Source organism: Tachyglossus aculeatus, chromosome 7 (genome assembly GCF_015852505.1).
Source record: "Tachyglossus aculeatus isolate mTacAcu1 chromosome 7, mTacAcu1.pri, whole genome shotgun sequence".
Lineage (NCBI taxonomy): Eukaryota > Metazoa > Chordata > Mammalia > Monotremata > Tachyglossidae > Tachyglossus > Tachyglossus aculeatus.
The window spans coordinates 2,425,906-2,448,369 of record NC_052072.1 but is presented as its reverse complement, the minus strand read 5'-3'; the positions used below and the strand labels follow the sequence as shown (position 1 = coordinate 2,448,369).

Genomic DNA, 22,464 nt, shown 5'->3' with positions numbered 1-22,464 from the left:
GTAGGGACCGTCTCTAGATGTTGCCAACTTGGACTTCCCAAGCGCTTAGTACAGTGCTTTGCACACAGTAAGCGCTCAATAACTACGATTGATTGATTGCTTGATTGATTCTCTGGGCCTCAGTTCCCTCATCTGTCAAATGGGGATGAAGACTGTGAGCACCACGTGGGGCAACCTGGTCACCTTGTAACCTCCCCGGCGCTTAGAACAGTGCTTTGCACATAGTAAGCGCTTAATAAATGCCATCATTATTATTATGATGATGATGATGGAGGGATGGAGGGTGACGTTCACCCCGTCCACCGAGCGCGCATGCGTCCTCCCGCCCCTCGGGGACCCGAAGAACGGCGGAAGTAGTCGGAGTCCCGCGCGGGCGTTGCTAAGCAACGGGCATCGCTAAGCAACGGGCATCGCCAAACGCCGCCACCGCCCCGCGGTTGCCGGGGCAACGGGGACGCGTTAGTGGACCTCGCTCGGCCCCGCCCGCCGCCATGAGCAACCAGCAGGTAATAATAATAATAATAATAATGATGGCATTTGTTAAGCGCTTACTATGTGCAAAGCACTGTTCTAAGCGCTGGGGGGATACAAGGTGATCAGGTTGTCCCACGTGGGGCTCACAGTCTTCATCCCCATTTTACAGATGAGGCAACTGAGGCTCAGAGAAGTTAAGTGACTTGCCTAAGGTCACACAGCAGACATGTGGCGGAGCTGGGATGGATGGGATGGATGGGATGGGATGGGATGGGATGGAGGTAAGGGCTGGAGGGGGGGAGAGGGGGCCAAACAGCTGTCCATCCCCCAAACTGCTCATCCTCCTATCCTCCCCTTCCCCCTAAATGTCCTCCCCCCAAAACCCTCCTCCTCCCCACAACTGCCCGCCCCCCAAAATCAATCAATCAATCGTATTTATTGAGCGCTTACTGTGTGCAGAGCACTGTACTAAGCGCTTGGGAAGTCCAAGTTGGCAACATATAGAGACGGTCCCTACCCAACAGTGGGCTCACAGCCTAAAAGGGGGAGACAGAGAACAAAACCAAACATACTAACAAAATAGAATAGAATAGATAGGTACAAGTAAAATAAATCAATAGAGTAATAAATATGTCCATCCTCTCAAACTGGCCATCCTTTTCATTCATTCAATCGTATTTATTGAGCGCTTACTGTGTGCAGAGCACTGTACTAAGCGCTTGGGATGTACAAAACTCTCCTTCTCCCCACAACTGTCCACCCCCAAACTGTCCTGAGCCTGTCCACTAGACTGTGAGCCCGTTGCTGGGTAGGGACCGTCTCCATATGTTGCCGACTTGTACTTCCCAAGCGCTTAGTACAGTGCTGTGCACACAGTAAGTGCTCAATAAATACGATTGAATGAATGAATCCCTCCAAACTGATAATAATAATAATAATGATAATGATGGCATTTATTAAGCGCTTACTGTGTGCAAAGCACTGTTCTAAGCGCTGGGGAGGTTATAAGGTGGATCAGGTTGTCCCACGGGGGGCTCACAGTCTTCATCCCCATTTTACAGATGAGGGCACTGAGGCAGAGAAGTGAAGCGACTTGCCTAAAGTCACACAGCTGACAAGTGGCGGAGCCGGGGTTTGAACCCATGACCTCGGATTCCAAAGTCCGGGCTCTTGCCACTGAGCCACGCCTCCTGTTCTGCCCTTCCCCACAAAATGTCCTCCCCCCAAAAGTCTCCTCCTCCCCACAACTGGTCACCCCCCCAAAATGTCCATCTTCTCACATTGGCCATCCTTTTATACTGCCCTCCCCCCCAAACTCTCCGCTTCCCCACAACTGTCCACCTCCCAAAATACCCCCCCAAACAGGTCACTCTCCTATACTGGCCTCCCCCACAAAATGTCCTCCTCCCCAAACTCTCCTCCTCCTCACAAATGCCCAACCCCCAAAATGTCCATCCTCTCAAGTTGGCCATCCTTTTATATTGCCCTTCCCCAAAACTCTCCTCCTCCCCACAACTGTCCACTCCCCAAAATGTCCATCCCCCCCCCCCCCAAACTGGTATTCTCCTGTACTGCCCTCCTCCACAAAATGTCCTCCTCTCCAAACTCTCCTCCCCACAACTGGTCACCCCCCAAAATGTCCATCTTCTCACATTGGCCATCCTTTTATACTGCCCTCCCCCCCAAACTTTCCTCTTCCTCACAACTGTCCACCTCCCAAAATGCCTCCCCCCCAAACTGGTCACTCTCCCATACTGCCCTCCTCCACAAAATGTCCTCTCTCCAAACTCTCCTCCTCACAACTGGTCACCCCCCAAAATGTCCATCTTCTCACGTTGGCCATCCTTTTATACTGCCCTCCCCTCCAAACTCTCCTCCTCCCCACAACTGTCCACCTCCCAAAATGTCCACCGCCCCAAACTGGTCACTCTCCTATACTGGCCTCCCCCACAAAATGTCCTCCCCCCCAGACTCTCCTCCTCCTCACAAATGCCCAACCCCTAAAATGTCCATCCTCCTATATTGCCTCCCCTTCCCAAGCTGTCCTCCCCACAAAACAAGAGAAGCAGCGTGGCTCAGTGGAAAGAGCTCGGGCTTTCGAGTCGGAGGTCATGGGTTCAAATCCCAGCTCCGCCACTTGTCAGCTGTGTGACTTTGGGCAAGTCACTTAACTTCTCTGGGCCTCAGTTTCCTCATCTGTAAAATGGTCATGAACACTGTGAGCCCCACGTGGGACAACCTGATTACCTTGTGTCTACCCCAGCGCTTAGAACAGTGCTTGGCACATAATAAGCGCTTAACAAATGCCAACATTATTATTGAGAAGCAGCGTGGCTCAGTGGAAAGAGCCCGGGCTTTGGAGTCCGAGGTCATGGGCTCAAACCCCGGCTCCGCCACTTGTCAGCTGTGCGCTTCTGGGCAAGTCACTTAACTTCTCTGGGCCTCAGTTCCCTCATCTGTAAAATGGGGATTAAGACTGTGAGCCCCCCGTGGGACAACCTGATCACCTTGTAACTTCCCCAGTGCTTAGAACAGTGCTTTGCACATAGTAAGCACTTAATAAATGCCATTATTATTATTATTATTATTAAAACTATCCTTCTCCCCACAACTGCCCACCCCTAAAACTGGCCATCCCCCCCAAACTGTCTATCCTCCTATACTGCTCTCCCCCTATAATGTCCTCCTTCCAAACCATCCTCCTCCCCACAATTGCCCTTCCCCAAACTGTCCATCCTCCTGTAATAATAACAATAATGGTATTTGTTAAGCGCTTACTAGGTTCCAGGCACCATACTAAGCGCTGAGGTAGATACAAGCAAATCGGGTTCTAGACTGTGAGCCCACTGTTGGGTCGGGACCGTCTCTATATGTTGCCAACTTGGACTTCCCAGGCGCTTAGTACAGTGCTCTGCACATGGTAAGCGCTCAATAAATACGATTGAATGAATGAATACAGCCCCTGTCCCCCGTGGGGCTCAGGGTCTCAATCCCCATTTTACAGGTGAGGGAACCAAGACCCCGATAAGGGAAGTGACTTGTCCAAGGTCACAGTACACAGACAAGTGATGGAGGTGGGATTAGAAGCTGTAGTAAGCATGCAACGAATACCATTATTATTATTATTATTATTATTATTATTATTATTATTATTATTATTATTATTATTATTTATGCTGGATATCCATCTCCCCTGTTGGATTGTAAGCATCTCGAAGGGAGGGCCTGTGTCCTTTCCTTTTAGCCAGTGCTCCCAAACAACTCACACTGTGTTGATAATTCGTAATTATCACTACTACAACATTCATTCATTGATTCAGTCATATTTATTGAGCGCTTACTGCATGCAGAGCACTGTACTACTACTACTACTAATAATAATGGCATTTATTAAGCGCTTACTATGTGCAAAGCACTGTTCTTTGTACTAAGCTCAGGGGAGGATACTATACAACCTACCTAGAGTAATTAGGAGAAGCAGCGTGGCTCAGTGGAAAGAGCCCGGGCTTTGGAGTCAGAGGTCATGGGTTCAAATCCCGGCTCCGCCAGTTGTCAGCTGTGTGACTCTGGGCAAGTCACTTCACTTCCCTGGGCCTCAGTTCTCTCATCTGGAAAATGGGGATGAAGACCGTGAGCACCCTGTGGGACAACCTGATCACCTTGTAACCTCCCCAGCGCTTAGAACAGGGCTTTGCACATAGTAAGGGCTTAACAGATACCATTATTATTATTATTATTATTATTATTATTATTATCAATGCAAAAGCAGACACAATCCCTGCCCACAACAGGTTTACTGTCTAGAAGAGGAGACAGACATTAAGAAAGTAAAGAAATAAATTAAGGGCATGTACGTAAGTGCTATGAGGCTGGGAGATAATAATCAATCAATCAATCAGTCGTATTTTAATTGAGCGCTTACTGTGTGCAAAGCGCTGTACTAAGCGCTTGGGAAGTACAAGTTGGCAGCATATAGAGACAGTCCCTACCCAACAGTGGGCTCACAGTCTAGAAGGGGGAGACAGAGAATAAAACCAAACATATTAACAAAATAAAATAAATAGAATAGATAGGTACAAGTAAAATAAATAAATAAATAGAGTAATAAATATGTACAAACATATGTGCATATATACAGGTATAATAGTGATGAAGTTGATTTGGCAGCAGGTACAATCTTCGCACCCAAAGCCGTTTTCTGATTTTCTTTCTTTTCTTCTTTAGGGTAAAGCGCCTTGTAAGCGGAAATTGTCCAAGACACCTGGAAGACTTTTGCCGCAATTATCTCCGGTTAATGTCTCTTTTTTATCTTTGGTTTACAGTTATTTTTCTCATAATGGTATTGGTTAAGGGCTTACTATGTGCCAGGCACTGTTCTAAGTGCTTAGGTAGATAATAATAATAATAATAATAATAATAATAATAGTAATAATAATAATAATAACATTGGTATTTGTTAAGCACTTACTATGTGCCAAACAATGTTCTAAGCGCTGGAGGAGATACAAGGTAATCAGGTTGTCCCATGGGGGGCTCCCAGTCTTCATCCCCATTTTACAGATGAGGGAACTGAGGCCCAGACAAATGAAGTGACTTGCCCAAAGTCACACAGCTGACATGAGAAGCAGCGTGGCTCAATGAGTTTCTAGTCTAGAGGGAGAGACAGACATGGATAGAAATAAGTTACAGATATCAGTCCATCAGGGGTATTTATTGAGTGCTTATTATGTGTAGAGCACTGTACTAAGTGCTTGGGAGAGGACAATAGAAAAGTAGATACATTCCCTGCCCATTACGAGTTTTGAGTCTAGAGGGGGAGACAGACATGAATAGAAATAAGTTACAGATATCAGTCCATCAGGGGTATTCATTGAGTGCTCACTATGTATAGAGCACTGTACTAAGCGCTTGGGAGAAGACAATAGAAAAATAAACAGACGCATTCCCTGCCCATGACAAGTTTCTAGTCTAGAGGGGGAGGCAGACATGAATAGAAATGTGACAGATATCAAACAATCAGTGGTCTTTATTGAGTACTTACTATGTATGGAGCACTGTACAATCTGTGGTATTTACTGAGTGCTTATTATGTAAAGAGCACTGTAGTAAGCGCTTGGGAGAGGACAACAGAACAATAAACTGACATATTCCCTGCCTATGACGAGTTTCTAGTCTAGAGGGGGAGACAGACATGAATAGAAATAAGTTACAGATATCAGTCCATCAGGGGTATTTATTGAGTGCTTATTATGTATAGAGCACTGTACTAAGCGCTTGGGAGAGGACAATAGAACAATAAACTGACACAATCCCTGCCCATGACGAGTTTGTAGTCTAGAGGGGGAGACAGACAGGAATAGAAATAAGTTACAGATATCAGTCCATCAGGGGTATTTATTGAGTACTTACTATGCATAGAGCACTGTACAATCAGTGGTATTTATTGAGTGCTTACTTTGTATAGAGTACTGTACTAAGCTCTTGGGAGAGTACAATAGAAAAATAAACAGATGCATTCCCTGCCCATGACAAGTTTCTAGTCTAGAGGGGGAGACAGACATGAATAGAAATAAGTTACAGATATCAGTCCATCAAGGGTATTTATTGAGTGCTCATTATGTATAGGGCACTGTACTAAGCGCTTGGGAGAGGACAAAAGAACAATAAACTGACATATTCCCTGCCCATGGACGAGTTTTTAGTCTAGAGGGGGAGACAGACATGAACAGAAATGTTACAGATATCAGTCCATCAGGGATATTTATTGAGTGCTTATTATGTATAGAGCACTGTACTAAGCACTTGGGAGAGGACAAAAGAACAATAAACTGACCTATTCCCTGACTGTGGACGAGTTTTTAGTCTAGAGGGGGAAACAGACATGAACAGAAATAAGTTACAGATATCAGTCCATCAGGGATATTTATTGAGTGCTTATTATGTATAGAGCACTGTACTAAGCACTTGGGAGAGGACAAAAGAACAATAAACTGACATATTCCCTGCCCATGGATGAGTTTTTAGTCTAGAGGGGGAGACAGACATGAACAGAAATAAGTTACAGATATCAGTCCATCAGGGGTATTTATTGAGTGGTCATTATGTATAGAGCACTGTACTAAGCGCTTGGGAGAGGACAAAAGAACAATAAACTGACATATTCCCTGCCCGAGTTTTTAGTCTAGATGGGGAGACAGACATGAATAGAAATGTTACAGATATCAGTCCATCAGGGGTATTTATTGAGTGCTTATTATGTATAGAGCACTGTACAATCCGTGGTATTTATTGAGTGCTCACTATGTATAGAGAGCACTGTAGTAAGCGCTTGGGAGAGGACAATAGAAAAATAGACACATTCCCTGCCCATGACAAGTTTCTAGTCTAGAGGGGGTGACAGATGGGAATAGAAGTAAGTTACAGATATCAGTCCATCAGGGGTATTTAATAATAATGATAATAATAATAATAATAATGGCATTTATTAAGCGCTTACTATGTGCAAAGCACTGTTCTAAGCGCTGGGGAGGTTACAAGGTGATCAGGTTGCCCCACAGGGGGCTCACAGTCTTCATCCCCATTTTACAGATGAGGTAACAGAGGCACAGAGAAGTTAAGTGACTTGCCCAGAGTCACACAGCTGACAGTTGGTGGAGGTGGGATTTGAACCCCTGAACTCTGACTCCAAAGCCCGGGCTCTTTCCACTGAGCCACTGCTTTATTGAGTGCTTACTATGTATAGAGCACTGTACAATCAGGGGTATTTACTGAGTGCTTATTATGTATAGAGCACTGTAGTAAGCGCTTGGGAGAGGACAATAGAACAATCAACTGACCCAATCCCTGCCCATGACGAGTTTGTAGTCTAGAGGGGGAGACAGACAGGAATAGAAATAAGTTACAGATATCAGTCCATCAGGGGTATTTATTGAGTACTTACTATGCATAGAGCACTGTACAATCAGGGGTATTTATTGAGTGCTTACTATGTATAGAGCACTGTACTAAGCGCTTGGAAGAGTACAATAGAAAAATAAACAGATGCATTCCCTGCCCATGGCAAGTTTCTAGTCTAGAGCGGGAGACAGACATGAATAGAAATAAGGTACAGATATCAGTCCATCAGGGGTATTTATTGAGTGCTCATTATGTATAGAGCACTGTACTAAGCGCTTGGGAGAGGACAAAAGAACAATAAACTGACATATTCCCTGCCCATGGACGAGTTTTTAGTCTAGAGGGGGAGACAGACATGAACAGAAATAAGTTACAGATATCAGTCCATCAGGGATATTTATTGAGTGCTTATTATGTATAGAGCACTGTACTAAGCGCTTGGGAGAGGACTAAAGAACAATAAACAGACACATTCCCTGCCCATGGACAAGTTTTTAGTCTAGTTGGGGAGACAGACATGAATAGAAATAAATTACAGATATCAGTCCATCGGGGGTATTTATTGAGTGCCTACTATGTATAGAGCGCTGTACAATCAGTGGTATTTATTGAGTGCTTACTATGTATAGAGCACTGTACTAAGCGCTTGGGAGAGGACAACAGAACAATAAACAGACACATTCCCTGCCCATGACGAGTTCCTAGATGGGGAGACAGACATGGATAGAAATGAGTTACAGATATCAGTCCATCAGGGGTATTTATTGAGTGCTTATTATGTATAGAGCACTGTACTAAGCGCTTGGGAGAGGACAGTAGAACATGAAACTGACACATTCCCTGCCCCTGACAAGTTTCTAGTCTAGAGGGGGAGACAGACATGGATAGAAATATTACAGATATCAGTCCATCAGGGGTATTTATTGAGTGCTCATTATGTATAGAGCACTGTACTAAGCGCTTGGGAGAGGACAGTAGAACATGAAACTGACACATTCCCTGCCCATGACAAGTTTCTAGTCTAGAGGGGGAGACAGACATGAATAGAAATGTTACAGATATCAGTCCATCAGGGGTATTTATTGAGTGCCTACTATGTATAGAGCGCTGTGCAATCAGTGGTATTTATTGAGTGCTTACTATGTATAGAGCACTGTACTAAGCGCTTGGGAGAGGACAACAGAACAATAAACAGACACATTCCCTGCCCATGACGAGTTCCTAGATGGGGAGACAGACATGGATAGAAATGAGTTACAGATATCAGTCCATCAGGGGTATTTATTGAGTGCTTATTATGTATAGAGCACTGTACTAAGCGCTTGGGAGAGGACAGTAGAACATGAAACTGACACATTCCCTGCCCCTGACAAGTTTCTAGTCTAGAGGGGGAGACAGACATGAATAGAAATAAGTTACAGATATCAGTCCATCAGGGGTATTTATTGAGTACTTACTATGCATAGAGCACTGTACAATCAGGGGTATTCATTGAGTGCTTACTATGTATAGAGCACTGTACTAAGCGCTTGGGAGAGGACAACAGAACAATAAACAGACACATTCCCTGCCCATGACAAGTTTCTAGATGGGGAGACAGACATGGATAGAAATGAGTTACAGATATCAGTCCATCAGGGGTATTTATTGAGTGCTTATTATGTAGAGAGCACTGTACTAAGCGCTTGGGAGAGGACAGTAGAACATGAAACTGACACATTCCCTGCCCATGACAAGTTTCTAGTCTGGAGGGGGAGACAGACATGAATAGAAATAAGTTACAGATATCAGTCCATCGGGGGTATTTATTGAGTACTTACTATGCATAGAGCACTGTACCATCAGGGGTATTCATTGAGTGCTTACTATGTGTAGGGCACTGTACTAAGCGCTTGGGAGAGGACAACAGAACAATAAACAGACACATTCCCTGCCCATGACAAGTTTCTAGATGGGGAGACAGACATGGATAGAAATGAGTTACAGATATCAGTCCTTCAGGGGTATTTATTGAGTGCTTATTATGTATAGAGCACTGTACTAAGAGCTTGGAAGAGGACAGTAGAACATGAAACTGACACATTCCCTGCCCCTGACAAGTTTCTAGTCTAGAGGGGGAGACAGACATGAATAGAAATAAGTTACAGATATCAGTCCATCGGGGGTATTTATTGAGTACTTACTATGCATAGAGCACTGTACCATCAGGGGTATTCATTGAGTGCTTACTATGTGTAGGGCACTGTACTAAGCGCTTGGGAGAGGACAACAGAACAATAAACAGACACATTCCCTGCCCATGACAAGTTTCTAGATGGGGAGACAGACATGGATAGAAATGAGTTACAGATATCAGTCCATCAGGGGTATTTATTGAGTGCTTATTATGTATAGAGCACTGTACTAAGCGCTTGGGAGAGGACAGTAGAACATGAAACTGACACATTCCCTGCCCATGACAAGTTTCTAGTCTGGAGGGGGAGACAGACATGAATAGAAATGTTACAGATATCAGTCCATTGGGGGTATTTATTGAGTGCCTACTATGTATAGAGCGCTGTGCAATCAGTGGTATTTATTGAGTGCTTACTATGTATAGAGCACTGTACTAAGCGCTTGGAAGAGTACAATAGAAAAATAAACAGATGCATTCCCTGCCCATGGCAAGTTTCTAGTCTAGAGCGGGAGACAGACATGAATAGAAATAAGGTACAGATATCAGTCCATCAGGGGTATTGATTGAGTGCTCATTATGTATAGAGCACTGTACTAAGCGCTTGGGAGAGGACAAAAGAACAATAAACTGACATATTCCCTGCCCATGGACGAGTTTTTAGTCTAGAGGGGGAGACAGACATGAACAGAAATAAGTTACAGATATCAGTCCATCAGGGATATTTATTGAGTGCTTATTATGTATAGAGCACTGTACTAAGCGCTTGGGAGAGGACAAAAGAACAAGAAACAGACACATTCCCTGCCCATGGACAAGTTTTTAGTCTAGTTGGGGAGACAGACATGAACGGAAATAAGTTACAGATATCAGTCCATCAGGGGTATTTATTGAGTGCTTATTATGGATAGAGCACTGTACAATCCGTGGTATTTATTGAGTGCTCACTATGTATAGAGCACTGTAGTAAGCGCTTGGGAGAGGACAACAGAACAATAAACAGACACATTCCCTGCCCATGACAAGTTTCTAGTCTAGAGCGGGAGACAGACATGAATAGAAATAAGGTACAGATATCAGTCCATCAGGGGTATTGATTGAGTGCTTATTATGTATAGAGCACTGTACTAAGCGCTTAGGAGAGGACAATAGAAGATTAAACTGATACATTCTCTCCCTGCGACGTTCTGTATCCCTCTGTCCTGTCACAGGTGACCACGAAGCCTCAATGGCAGCAAGAAGCTCCTTCCTTCCACCTGCGTTTGGAAGAGGCAGATGAGGAGCTCAAAGAATTTGTCGTGAAGAACGAGCTGGCCTCCGGTAAGGGTCTCGGGGTCTCCTTCCCCCTTCTCCCCCCAAAGCCCCCCTCAGTGGAAAGAGCCCGGGCTTTGGAGTCAGAGGTCATGGGTTCAAATCCCGGCCCCGCCACTCGTCAGCTGGGTGACTTCGGGCCAGTCACTTCACTTCTCTGGGCCTCAGTTGCCTCATCTGTAAATGGGGATGAAGACTTTGAGCCCCCAGTGGGACAACCTGATCACCTTGTAACCTCCCCAGCGCTTTGAACGGTGCTTTGCACGTAGTAAGCGCTTAATAAATGCCATCATAATTATTATTATTCTCTGTGCCTCAGTTACCTCATATGGAAAATGGGGATAAAGACTGTGAGCCCCCCATGGGACAATCTGATCACCTTGTAACCTCCCCAGCGCTTAGAACGGTGCTTTGCACATAGTAAGCGCTTAATAAATGCCATCATTGTTATCATTATTCTCTGTGCCTCAGTTACCTCATATGGAAAAAGGGGATGAAGACTGTGAGCCCCCGGGTAGGGACTGTCTCTATATGTTGCCAACTTGTACTTCCCAAGCGCTTAGTACAGTGCTCTGCACATAGTAAGCGCTTAATAAATACGATTGATGATGATGATGATGATGATGACAACCTGATGTGAGCCCCCAGTGGGATAACCTCATCACCTTGTAACCTCCCCAGTGCTTAGAACGGTGCTTTGCACATAGTAAGTGCTTAATAAATACCATCATTATTATCATTATTCTCTGTGCCTCAGTTACCTCATTTGGAAAATGGGGATGAAGACTGTGAGCCCCGCGTGGGACAATGTGATCACCTTGTAACCTCCCCAGCGCTTAGAACGGTGCTTTGCACATAGTAAGCGCTTAATAAATGCCATCATTATTATTATTATTCTCTGTGCCTCAGTTACCTCGTATGGAAAATGGGGATGAAGACTTTGAGCCCCAGTGGGACAACCTGATCACCTTGTAACCACCCCAGCGCTTAGAACGGTGCTTTGCACGTAGTAAGCGCTTAATAAATGCCATCGTTATTATTATTATTCTCTGTGCCTCAGTTCTCTCATATGGAAAATGGGGATGAAGACTTTGAGCCCCCCGTGGGACAACGTGATCACCTTGTAACCTCTCCAGCGCTTAGAATGTTGCTTTGCACATAGTAAGCGCTTAATAAATGCCATCATTATTATTATTATTCTCTGTGCCTCAGTTACCTCATATGTAAAATGGGGATGAAGACTTTGAGCCCCCCGTGGGACAACCTGATTCATTCATTCAATCATATTTATTGAGCGCTTACTGTGTGCCGAGCACTGGACTAAGCGCTTGGGAAGTCCAAGTTGGCAACATCTAGAGACGGTCCCTACCCAACAGTGGGCTCACAGTCTAGTCAGGGAGAGACAGAGAACAAAACAAAACATATTCACAGAATAAAATAAGTAGAATAAATATGTGCAAGTAAAATAAATAAATGAATAAAATGAAATAAATAAACCTGATCACCTTGTAACCTCCCCAGCGTTTAGAATGGTGCTTTGCACGTAGTAAGCGCTTAATAAATGCCATCATCAATTAATTAATTAATTCAATCGTATTTATTGAGCGCTTACTGTGTGCAGAGCACTGGACTAAGCGCTTGGGAAGTCCAAGTTGGCAACATCTAGAGACGGTCCCTACCCAACAGTGGGCTCACAGTCTAGTCAGGGAGAGACAGAGAACAAAACAAAACATATTAACAGAATAAAATAAGTAGAATAAATATGTGCAAGTAAAATAAATAAATAAATAAAATAAAATAAATAAACCTGATCACCTTGTAACCTCCCCAGCGCTTGGAACAGTGCTTTGCACGTAGTAAGCGCTTAATAAATGCCATCATTATTATTATTATTATTCTCTGTGCCTCAGTTACCTCATATGTAAAATGGGCATGAAGACTGTGAGCCCCCTGTGGGACAACCTGATTCATTCATTCATTCATTCATTCAATCGTATTTATTGAGCGCTTATTGTGTGCAGAGCACTGTACTAAGCACTTGGGAAGTCCAAGTTGGCAACATCTAGAGACGGTCCCTACCCAATAGTGGGCTCACAGTCTAGAAGGGGGAGACAGAGAACAAAACAAAACATATTCACAGAATAAAATAAGTAGAATAAATATGTGCAAGGAAAATGAATAAATAAATGAAATCACAGAATAAAGTAAGTAGAATAAATGTGTGCAAATAAAATAACAAGTAAATGAAATAAAATAAATAAACCTGATCACCTTGTAACCACCCCAGCGCTTAGGACAGTGCTTTGCACATAGTATGCGCTTAATAAATGCCATCATAATCATTATTATTCTCTGTGCCTCAGTTACCTCATATGGAAAATGGGGATGAAGACTGTGAGCCCCCCGTGGGACAACCTGATCACCTTGTAACCTCGCCAGCGCTTCGAACGGTGCTATGCACGTAGTAAGCGCTTAATAAATGCCATCATCATTATTATTATTCTCTGTGCCTCAGTTACCTCATATGGAAAATGGGGTTGAAGACTTTGAGCCCCCCGTGGGACAACCTGATTCATTCATTCATTCAATCATATTTATTGAGCGCTTACTGTGTGCCGAGCACTGGACTAAGCGCTTGGGTAGTCCAAGTTGGCAACATCTAGAGACGGTCCCTACCCAATAGTGGACTCACAGTCTAGAAGGGGGAGACAGAGAACAAAACAAAACATATTCACAGAATAAAATAAGTAGAATAAATATGTGCTAGTAAAATACATGAATAAATGAAATCACAGAATAAAATAAGTAGAATAAATATGTGCAAGTAAAATAATAAATAAATAAAATAAAATAAATAAACCTGATCACCTTGTAACCACCCCAGCGCTTAGAACGGTGCTTTGCACGTAGTATGCACTTAATAAATGCCATCATAATCATTATTATTCTCTGTGCCTCAGTTACCTCATATGGAAAATGGGAATGAAGACTATGAGCCCCCAGTGGGACAACCTGATCACTTGTAACCTTCCCAGCGCTTAGAACAGTGCTTTGCACGTAGTAAGTGCTTAATAAATGCCATCATTATTATTATTATTCTCTGTGCCTCAGTTACCTCATATGGAAAATGGGGATGAAGACTTTGAGCACCCCGTGGGGCAACCTGATTCATTCATTCATTCATTCAATCAATCACATTTATTGAGCGCTTACTGTGTGCCGAGCACTGGACTAAGCGCTTGGGAAGTCCAAGTTGGCAACATCTAGAGACGCGGTCCCTACCCAACAGCGGGCTCACAGTCTAGAAGGGGGAGACAGACAACAAAATAAAACATATTAACAAAATGAAATAAGTAGAATAAATATGTACAAGTAAAATAAATAAATGAATAAAATAAAATAAATAAACCTGATCACCTTGTAACCTCCCCAGCGCTTAGAACGGTGCTTTGCACATACTGAGTGCTTACTAAATGCCATCATCAATTAACTAATAAATTCAATCGTATTTATTGAGCGCTGACTTTGTGCTGAGCACTGGACTAAGCGCTTGGGAAGTCCAAGTTGGCAACGTCTAGAGACGGTCCCTACCCAACAGCGGGCTCACAGTCTAGAAGGGGGAGACAGGCAACAAAATAAAACATATTAACAAAATAAAATGAGTAGAGTAAGTATGTACAAGTAAAATAAATAAATGAATAAAATAAAATAAATAAACGGGATCACCTTGTAACCTCCCCAGCGCTTGGAACGGTGCTTTGCATGTAGTAAGCGCTTACTGTATAACCTCCCCAGCGCTTAGAACAGTGCTTTGCATGTAGTAAGCGCTCAATAAATGCCATTAAAAAAAAAAATAAAAAAAAATAAATGCCATCGTCGATGAATTAATTAATGTACAGACCTGTAAAAGCCCGTGCTCTTTATTCCCGGTGCAGAAACTCCTTGTCCCTAGAACAGTGCTTTACATGTAGTAAGCGCTCAATAAATGCCATTAAAAAAAAATAAAAAAAAATAAATGCCATCGTCAATGAATTAATTAATGTACAGACCTGTAAAAGCCCGTGCTCTTTATTCCCGGTGCAGAAACTCCTTGTCCCCCGTCTTTTGTGTGTTGAAATCAATCAATCAATCGTATTTATTGAGCGCTTACTGTGTGCAGAGCACTGTACTAAGCGCTTGGGAAGTCCAAGTTGGCAACATCTAGAGACGGTCCCTACCCAACAGTGGGCTCACAGTCTAGAAGGGGGAGACAGGCAACAAAATAAAACTTATTAACAAAATAAAACAAGTAGAATAAGTATGTACAAGTAAAATAAATAAATGAATAAAATAAAATAAATAAACGGGATCACCTTGTAACCTCCCCAGCGCTTGGAACGGTGCTTTGCACGTAGTAAGCGCTTACTTTATAACCTCCCCAGTGCTTAGAACTGTGCTTTACATGTAGTAAGCGCTCAATAAATGCCATTAAAAAAATAAAAAAAATTAATGCCATCGTCGATGAATTAATTAATGTACAGACCTATAAAAGCCCGTGCTCTTTATTCCCGGTGCAGAAACTCCTTGTCCCTAGAACAGTGCTTTACATGTAGTAAGCGCTCAATAAATGCCATTAAAAAAAAATAAAAAAAAATAAATGCCATCGTCGATGAATTAATTAATGTACAGACCTGTAAAAGCCCGTGCTCTTTATTCCCGGTGCAGAAACTCCTTGTCCCCCGTCTTTCGTGTGTTGAAATCAATCAATCAATCGTATTTATTGAGCGCTTACTGTGTGCAGAGCACTGTACTAAGCGCTTGGGAAGTCCAAGTTGGCAACATCTAGAGACGGTCCCTACCCAACAGTGGGCTCACAGTCTAGAAGGGGGAGACAGGCAACAAAATAAAACTTATTAACAAAATAAAACAAGTAGAATAAGTATGTACAAGTAAAATAAATAAATGAATAAAATAAAATAAATAAACGGGATCACCTTGTAACCTCCCCAGCGCTTGGAACGGTGCTTTGCACGTAGTAAGCGCTTACTTTATAACCTCCCCAGCGCTTAGAACAGTGCTTTGCATGTAGTAAGCGCTTAATAAATGCCATTAAATAAAAATAAATGCCATCATCGATGAATTAATTAATGTACAGATCTGCAAAAGTCCATGCTCTTTATTCCCGGTGCAGAAACTCCTTGTCCCCCGTCTTTCGTGTGTTGAAATCAATCAATCAATCGTATTTATTGAGCGCTTACTGTGTGCAGAGCACTGTACTAAGCGCTTGGGAAGTCCAAGTTGGCAACATCTAGAGACGGTCCCTACCCAACAGCGGGCTCCCAGTCTACAAGTCTGAAATGCTTTTATCGAAATATTCCCCGGCTGATTTACGCTCTTTGGATTCCAGTTGACTATCTGAAGCAGATCCAGAGGAAAGGCCCCGTCCGGGAAGAGGAGGCGGAGGAGGCCGTGGATGGGCCGTCGCCTTCCAAAATCCAGGCCCCAAACCCCCAGAAAGCCCGGGAGCATTTTAGGAGCGCCCTCGTCAATATTATCATGTAAGTTCCGAAGTGGGACGTCAATCTATTTTTCCCTATGAAGGATGGTTGATGGATTCACTCTCATCCTATCCCGTCTGGACTACCGCACCAGCCTTCTCTCTGATCTCCCATCCTCGTGTCTCTCTCCACTTCAATCCATACTTCATGCTGCTGCCCGGATTATCTTTGTCCAGAAACGCTCTGGACATATCACTCCCCTCCTCAAAAACCTCCAATGGCTACCGATCAATCTGCGCATCAGGCAGAAACTCCTCACCCTGGGCTTCCAGGCTGTCCATCCATCCCCTGGCCCCCTCCTCCCTCCCCTCCCTTCTGTCCTTCTCCAGCCCAGCCCGCACCCTCCGCTCCTCTGCCTCCGCTAACCTCCTCACCGTTAGGCCTCGTTCTCGCCTGTCCCGCCATCGACCCCCGGCCCACGTCCTCCCCCGGGCCTGGAATGCCCCCAATCCCTCTGCCCCTCCGCCAAGCTCGCTCTCTTCCTCCCTTCAAGGCCCTGCTGAGAGCTCACCTCCTCCAGGAGGCCTTCCCAGACTGAGCCCCTTCTTTCCCCTCCCCCTCGTCCCCCTCTCCATCCCCCCGTCTTACCTCCTTCCCTTCCCCACAGCACCTGTATATATGTATATATGGTTGTACATATTTATTACTCTATTTATTTATTTATTTATTTATTTATTTTACTTGTACATTTCTATCCTACTTATTTTATTTTGTTGGTATGTTTGGTTCTGTTCTCTGTCCCCCCCTTTTAGACTGTGAGCCCACTGTTGGGTAGGGACTGTCTCTATGTGATGCCAATTTGTACTTCCCAAGCGCTTAGTACAGTGCTCTGCACATAGTAAGCGCTCAATAAATACGATTGATTGATTGATTGATTGATTGATTCACTCCGTCATACGGGAGCATTTTAGGAGCGCCCTCGTCAATATTATCATTTAAGTTCCGAAGTGGGACGTCGATCTATTTTTCCCTATGACGGATGGCTGATGGATTCACTCAGTCGTATTTGTCCAGTGCTTACGTACAGTGCTCTGCACACAGTAAGCGCTCAATAAATATGATTGATTGATTGCAGAGCACTGTGCTAAGCGCTTGGGACTTGATAAGTCCCCCCCATCTTACCTCCTTCCCTTCCCCACAGCACCTGTATATATGTATATATGTTTGTACATATTTTTTTTACTCTATTTATTTATTTATTTTATTTGTTGGTATGTTTGGTTCTGTTCTCTGTCTCCCCCTTTTAGACTGTGAGCCCACTGTTGGGTAGGGACTGTCTCTATGTGATGCCAATTTGTACTTCCCAAGCGCTTAGTACAGTGCTCTGCACATAGTAAGCGCTCAATAAATACGATTGATTGATTGATTGATTGATTGATTTGTACATATCTATTCTATTTATTTTATTTTGTTAGTATGTTTGGTTTTGTTCTCTGTCTCCCCCTTTTAGACTGTGAGCCCACTGTTGGGTAGGGACTGTCTCTATATGTTGCCAATTTGTACTTCCCAAGCGCTTAGTACAGTGCTCTGCACATAGTAAGCGCTCCATAAATACGATTGATGATGATGATGATGATAATAATAATTATAATGTTGGTATTTGTTAAGCGCTTACTATGTGCCAAGCCCTGTTCTAAGCGCTGGGGGGAACACGAGGAGATGAGGTTGTCCCATGTGGGGCTCACAGTCTTAATACCCATTTTACAGATGAGGGAACTGAGGCACAGAGAAGTGAAGTGGCTTGCCCAAGGTCACACAGCAGACATGTGGGGGAGGCCGGATTCGAACCCATGACCTCTGACTCCCAAGCCCGCACTCTTTCCACTGAGCCAATATCTATATATTCATTCATTCATTCAATTCAAGCGTATTTATTGAGTGTGCAGAGCACTGGACTAAGCGCTTGGGAAGTCCAAGGTGGCAACATAGAGAGACGGTCCCTACCCGACAGTGGGCTCACAGTCGAGAAGGGGGAGACAGAGAACAAAACCAAACATATTCACAAAATGAAATCAATAGAATAAATATGTACAAATAAAATAAATGGAGTAATAAATACACACAAACACATATACATATATACATATGCATATATTTGCATATATATGTATAAACATGTGTGTATATATATGTGTGTGTGTATATATATATATATATATATATATATATATATATACAATTCATTCATTCAATTGTATTTATTGAGCGCTTATTGGGTGCAGAGCACTGGACTAAGCGCTTGAGAAGTACAAGGCGGCAACATAGAGAGACGGTCCCCACCTGACAATGGGCTCACAGTCTAGAAGGGGGAGACAGACAACAAAACAAAACATATTAACAAAATAAAATAACTGGAATAAATATGTACAAATAAAATAAATAAATAAATAGTGTAATAAATGCATGCAAACATATATACATATGTATATATATGTATATATGTATACTATATATAGTATAAATACATACAAACATATACATATATACATATGTGTATATATGTACATATATACATGTGTATATGTGTACATATATATGTTTGTACGTATTTATTACTCTATTTATTGATTGATTTTACTTGTACATATCTATTCTATTGATTTTATTTGGTTAATATGTTTTGTTTTGTTCCCTGCCTCCCCCTTCTACACTGTGAGCCCACTGTTGGGTAGGGACCGTCTCTAGATGTTGCTAACTTGGACTTCCCAAGCGCTTAGTACAGTGCTCTGCACACAGTAAGCGCTCAATAAATACAATTGAAGGAATGAATGAATGATGATATTTGTTAAGCACTTACTATGTGCCAAGCACTGTTCTAAGCGCTGGGGGGATACAAGGTGATCAGGTTGTCCCACGTGGGGCTCACAGACTTCATCCCCATTTGACAGATGATGATGATGATGATGATGGCATTTGTTAAGCGCTTACTATGTGCAGAGCGCTGTTCTAAGCGCTGGGGGGGATACAAGATGACGAGGTTGTCCCCCGTGGGGCTCACAGTCTTCATCCCCATTTGACAGATGAGGTCACTGAGACCCAGAGAATAATAATAATAATGATAATGGCATTTATTAAGCGCTTACTATGTGGAAAGCACTGTTCTAAGCGCTGGGTAGATACAAGGTGATCAGGTTGTCCCACATAGGGCTCACAGTCTTCATACCCATTTGACAGATGAGGTCACTGAGGCCCAGAAAATAATAATAATAATAATAATAATAATAATAATAATAATAATGGCATTAATTAAGTGCTTACTATGTGCAGTGCAATGTTCTAAGCGCTGGATAGATACTAGGTGATCAAGTTGTCCCACATGGGGCTCACAGTCTTCATCCCCATTGGACAGATGAGGTCACTGAGACCCAGAGAATAATAATAATAATGATAATGGCATTTATTAAGCGCTTACTGTGTGGAAAGCACTGTTCTAAGCGCTGGGTAGATACAAGGTGATCAGGTTGTCCCACATAGGGCTCACAGTCTTCATACCCATTTGACAGATGAGGTCACTGAGGCCCAGAAAATAATAATAATAATGATAATAATGGCATTAATTAAGTGCTTACTATGTGCAGTGCAATGTTCTAAGCGCTGGGTAGATACTAGGTGATCAAGTTGTCCCACATGGGGCTCACAGTCTTCATCCCCATTTGACAGATGAGGGAACTGAGGCCCAGAGAAGTGAAGTGACTTGCCCAAAGTCACCCAGCTGACAAGTGGCGGAGCCAGGATTAGAACCCAAGACCTCTGGCTCCCAAGCCCGGGCTCTTTCCACTGAGCCACGTGGCTTCTCAGCGTGGGCAAGTCACTTCACTTCTCTGTGCCTCAGTGACCTCATCTGGAAAGTGGGGATGAAGACTGTGAGCCCCCCCGTGGGACAACCTGATCACCGTGTATCCTCCCCAGTGCTTAGAATGGTGCTTTGCACATGGTAAGCGCTTAATAAATGCCATCACAATTATTATTATTCTCTGTGCCTCAGTTACCTCATCTGTCAAATGGGGATGAAGACTGTGAGCCCCCAGTGGGACAACCTGATCACCTTGTAACCTCCCCAGCGCTTAGAACGGTGCTTTGCACGTAGTAAGCGCTTAATAAATGCCATCATCGATGAATTAATTAATGTACAGACCTATAAAAACCCATGCTCTTTAATCCCGGTGCACAAACTCCTTGTCCCCACTTCTTTCGTGTGTTGAAATGCTTGTATGGAAGTATTCGTAAGTAGTAAGTGCTTAACAAATGTTATTATTATTATTATTATTATTATTATTATCATTACAATACAATAAACAGTGACACTCCCTGCCCACAACGAGCTCACAGTTTAGAGTGGGGGAGACAGATCAACGCGACTTAAACCAATCCTACATATTTTTTTTTGATCTTTGTTAAGCGCTTACTATGTGCCAAGCACTGTACTGAGCGCAGGGGGAGATACAAGCTAATTGGATCGGACACAGTCCATTTGCCACATGGGGTTTACGAACTTCAGCCCCATTTTCCAGGGGAGGGAACTATCATTCAATCAATCAATCAATCAATCAATCAATCGTATTTATTGAGTGCTTGCTGTGTGCAGAGCACTGTGCTAAGCGCTTGGGAAGTACAAGTTGGCAACATATAGAGACGGTCCCCACCCAACAGTGGGCTCACAGTCTAGAAATCGTACTTATTGAGCGCTTACTGTGTGCAGAGCACTGGACTAAGCGCTTAACTCTCAGTCAATCAATCATATTTATTGAGCGCTTGAAAACAGCATGGCTCAGTGGAAAGAGCCCGGACTTGGGAGTCAGAGGACGTGGGTTCGAATCCCGGCTCCGCCACTTGTCTGCTGTGTGACCTTGGCCAAGTCACCTCACTTCTCCTGAGAAGCAGCGTGGCTCAGTGGAAAGAGCCCGGGCTTTGGAGTCAGAGGTCATAGGTTCAAATCCTGCCTCTTCCACTTGTCAGCTGGGTGACTTTGGGCAAGTCACTTCACTTCTCTGGGCCTCAGTGACCTCCTCTGGAAAATGGGGATGAAGACTGTGAGCCCCACGGGGGACAACCTGATCACCTTGTAACCTTCCCAGCGCTTAGAACAGTGCTTTGCACATAGTAAGTGCTTAATAAATGCCATTATTATTGTTATTATTATTATCTGGGCCTCAGTTCTCTCATAGGCCAAATGGGGATTCCGTTCCTGTTGTTGCTTCTCCTCAGACTGTGAGCCCCTCTACTTACGTGGATCCCGATGATCTTGTATTATTTTATTTTATTTTGTTAATATGTTTTGTTTTGTTCTCTGTCTCCCCCTTCTAGCTTGTGAGCCCACTGTTGGGTAGGGAACGTCTCTATCTGTTGCCAACTTGTCCTTCCCAAGCGCTTAGTACAGTGCTGAGCACACAGTAAGCACTCAATAAATACCATTGAATGACTTCCCAAGCGCTTAGTACAGTGCTCTGCACATAGTAAGCGCTCAATAAATACCATTGAATGACTTCCCAGGCGCTTAGTCCAGTGCTCTGCACACAGTAAGCGCTCAATAAATACCATTGAATGATTTCCCAAGTGCTTAGTACAGTCTCTGCACACAGTAAGCACTCAATAAATACCATTGAATGACTTCCCAAGCACTTAGTCCAGTGCTCTGCACACAGTAAGCGCTCAATAAATACCATTGACTGACTTCCCAAGCGGTTAGTACAGTGCTCTGCACACAGTAAGTGCTCAATAAATACCATTGAATGACTTCCCAAGTGCTTAGTACAGTGCTCTGCACACAGTAAGCACTCAATAAATACCATTGAATGACTTCCCAAGGGCTTAGTACTGTGCTCTGCACACAGTAAGTGCTCAATAAATACCATTGAATGACTTCCCAAGTGCTTAGTACAGTGCTCTGCACACAGTAAGCACTCAATAAATACCATTGAATGACTTACCAAGAGCTTAGTCCAGTGCTCTGCACACAGTAAGCGCTCAATAAATACCATTGAATGACTCCCCAAGCGCTTAGTCCAGTGTTCTGCACACAGTAAGTGCTCAATAAATACCATTGAGTGACTTCCCAAGCGCTTAGTACAGTGC

General features: G+C 43.5%; 1 protein-coding gene across 5 annotated transcripts in view; it reads left to right on the top strand.

The window, feature by feature from the left end:
- The first annotated feature begins 434 nt into the window (after positions 1-434).
- DNAH7 (dynein axonemal heavy chain 7) overlaps positions 435-22,464 on the top strand; it is a 356,587-nt gene continuing 334,557 nt past the window's right edge. For all 5 annotated transcript variants that reach the window (XM_038748902.1, XM_038748901.1, XM_038748903.1 and 2 more), the window contains exons 1-4: positions 435-506; positions 4,699-4,764; positions 10,756-10,864; positions 16,242-16,392. In XM_038748902.1, the coding sequence (XP_038604830.1) occupies positions 492-506; positions 4,699-4,764; positions 10,756-10,864; positions 16,242-16,392 (341 nt within the window). In that variant the 5' untranslated portion in view covers positions 435-491. The remainder of the gene's footprint in view (positions 507-4,698; positions 4,765-10,755; positions 10,865-16,241; positions 16,393-22,464) is intronic.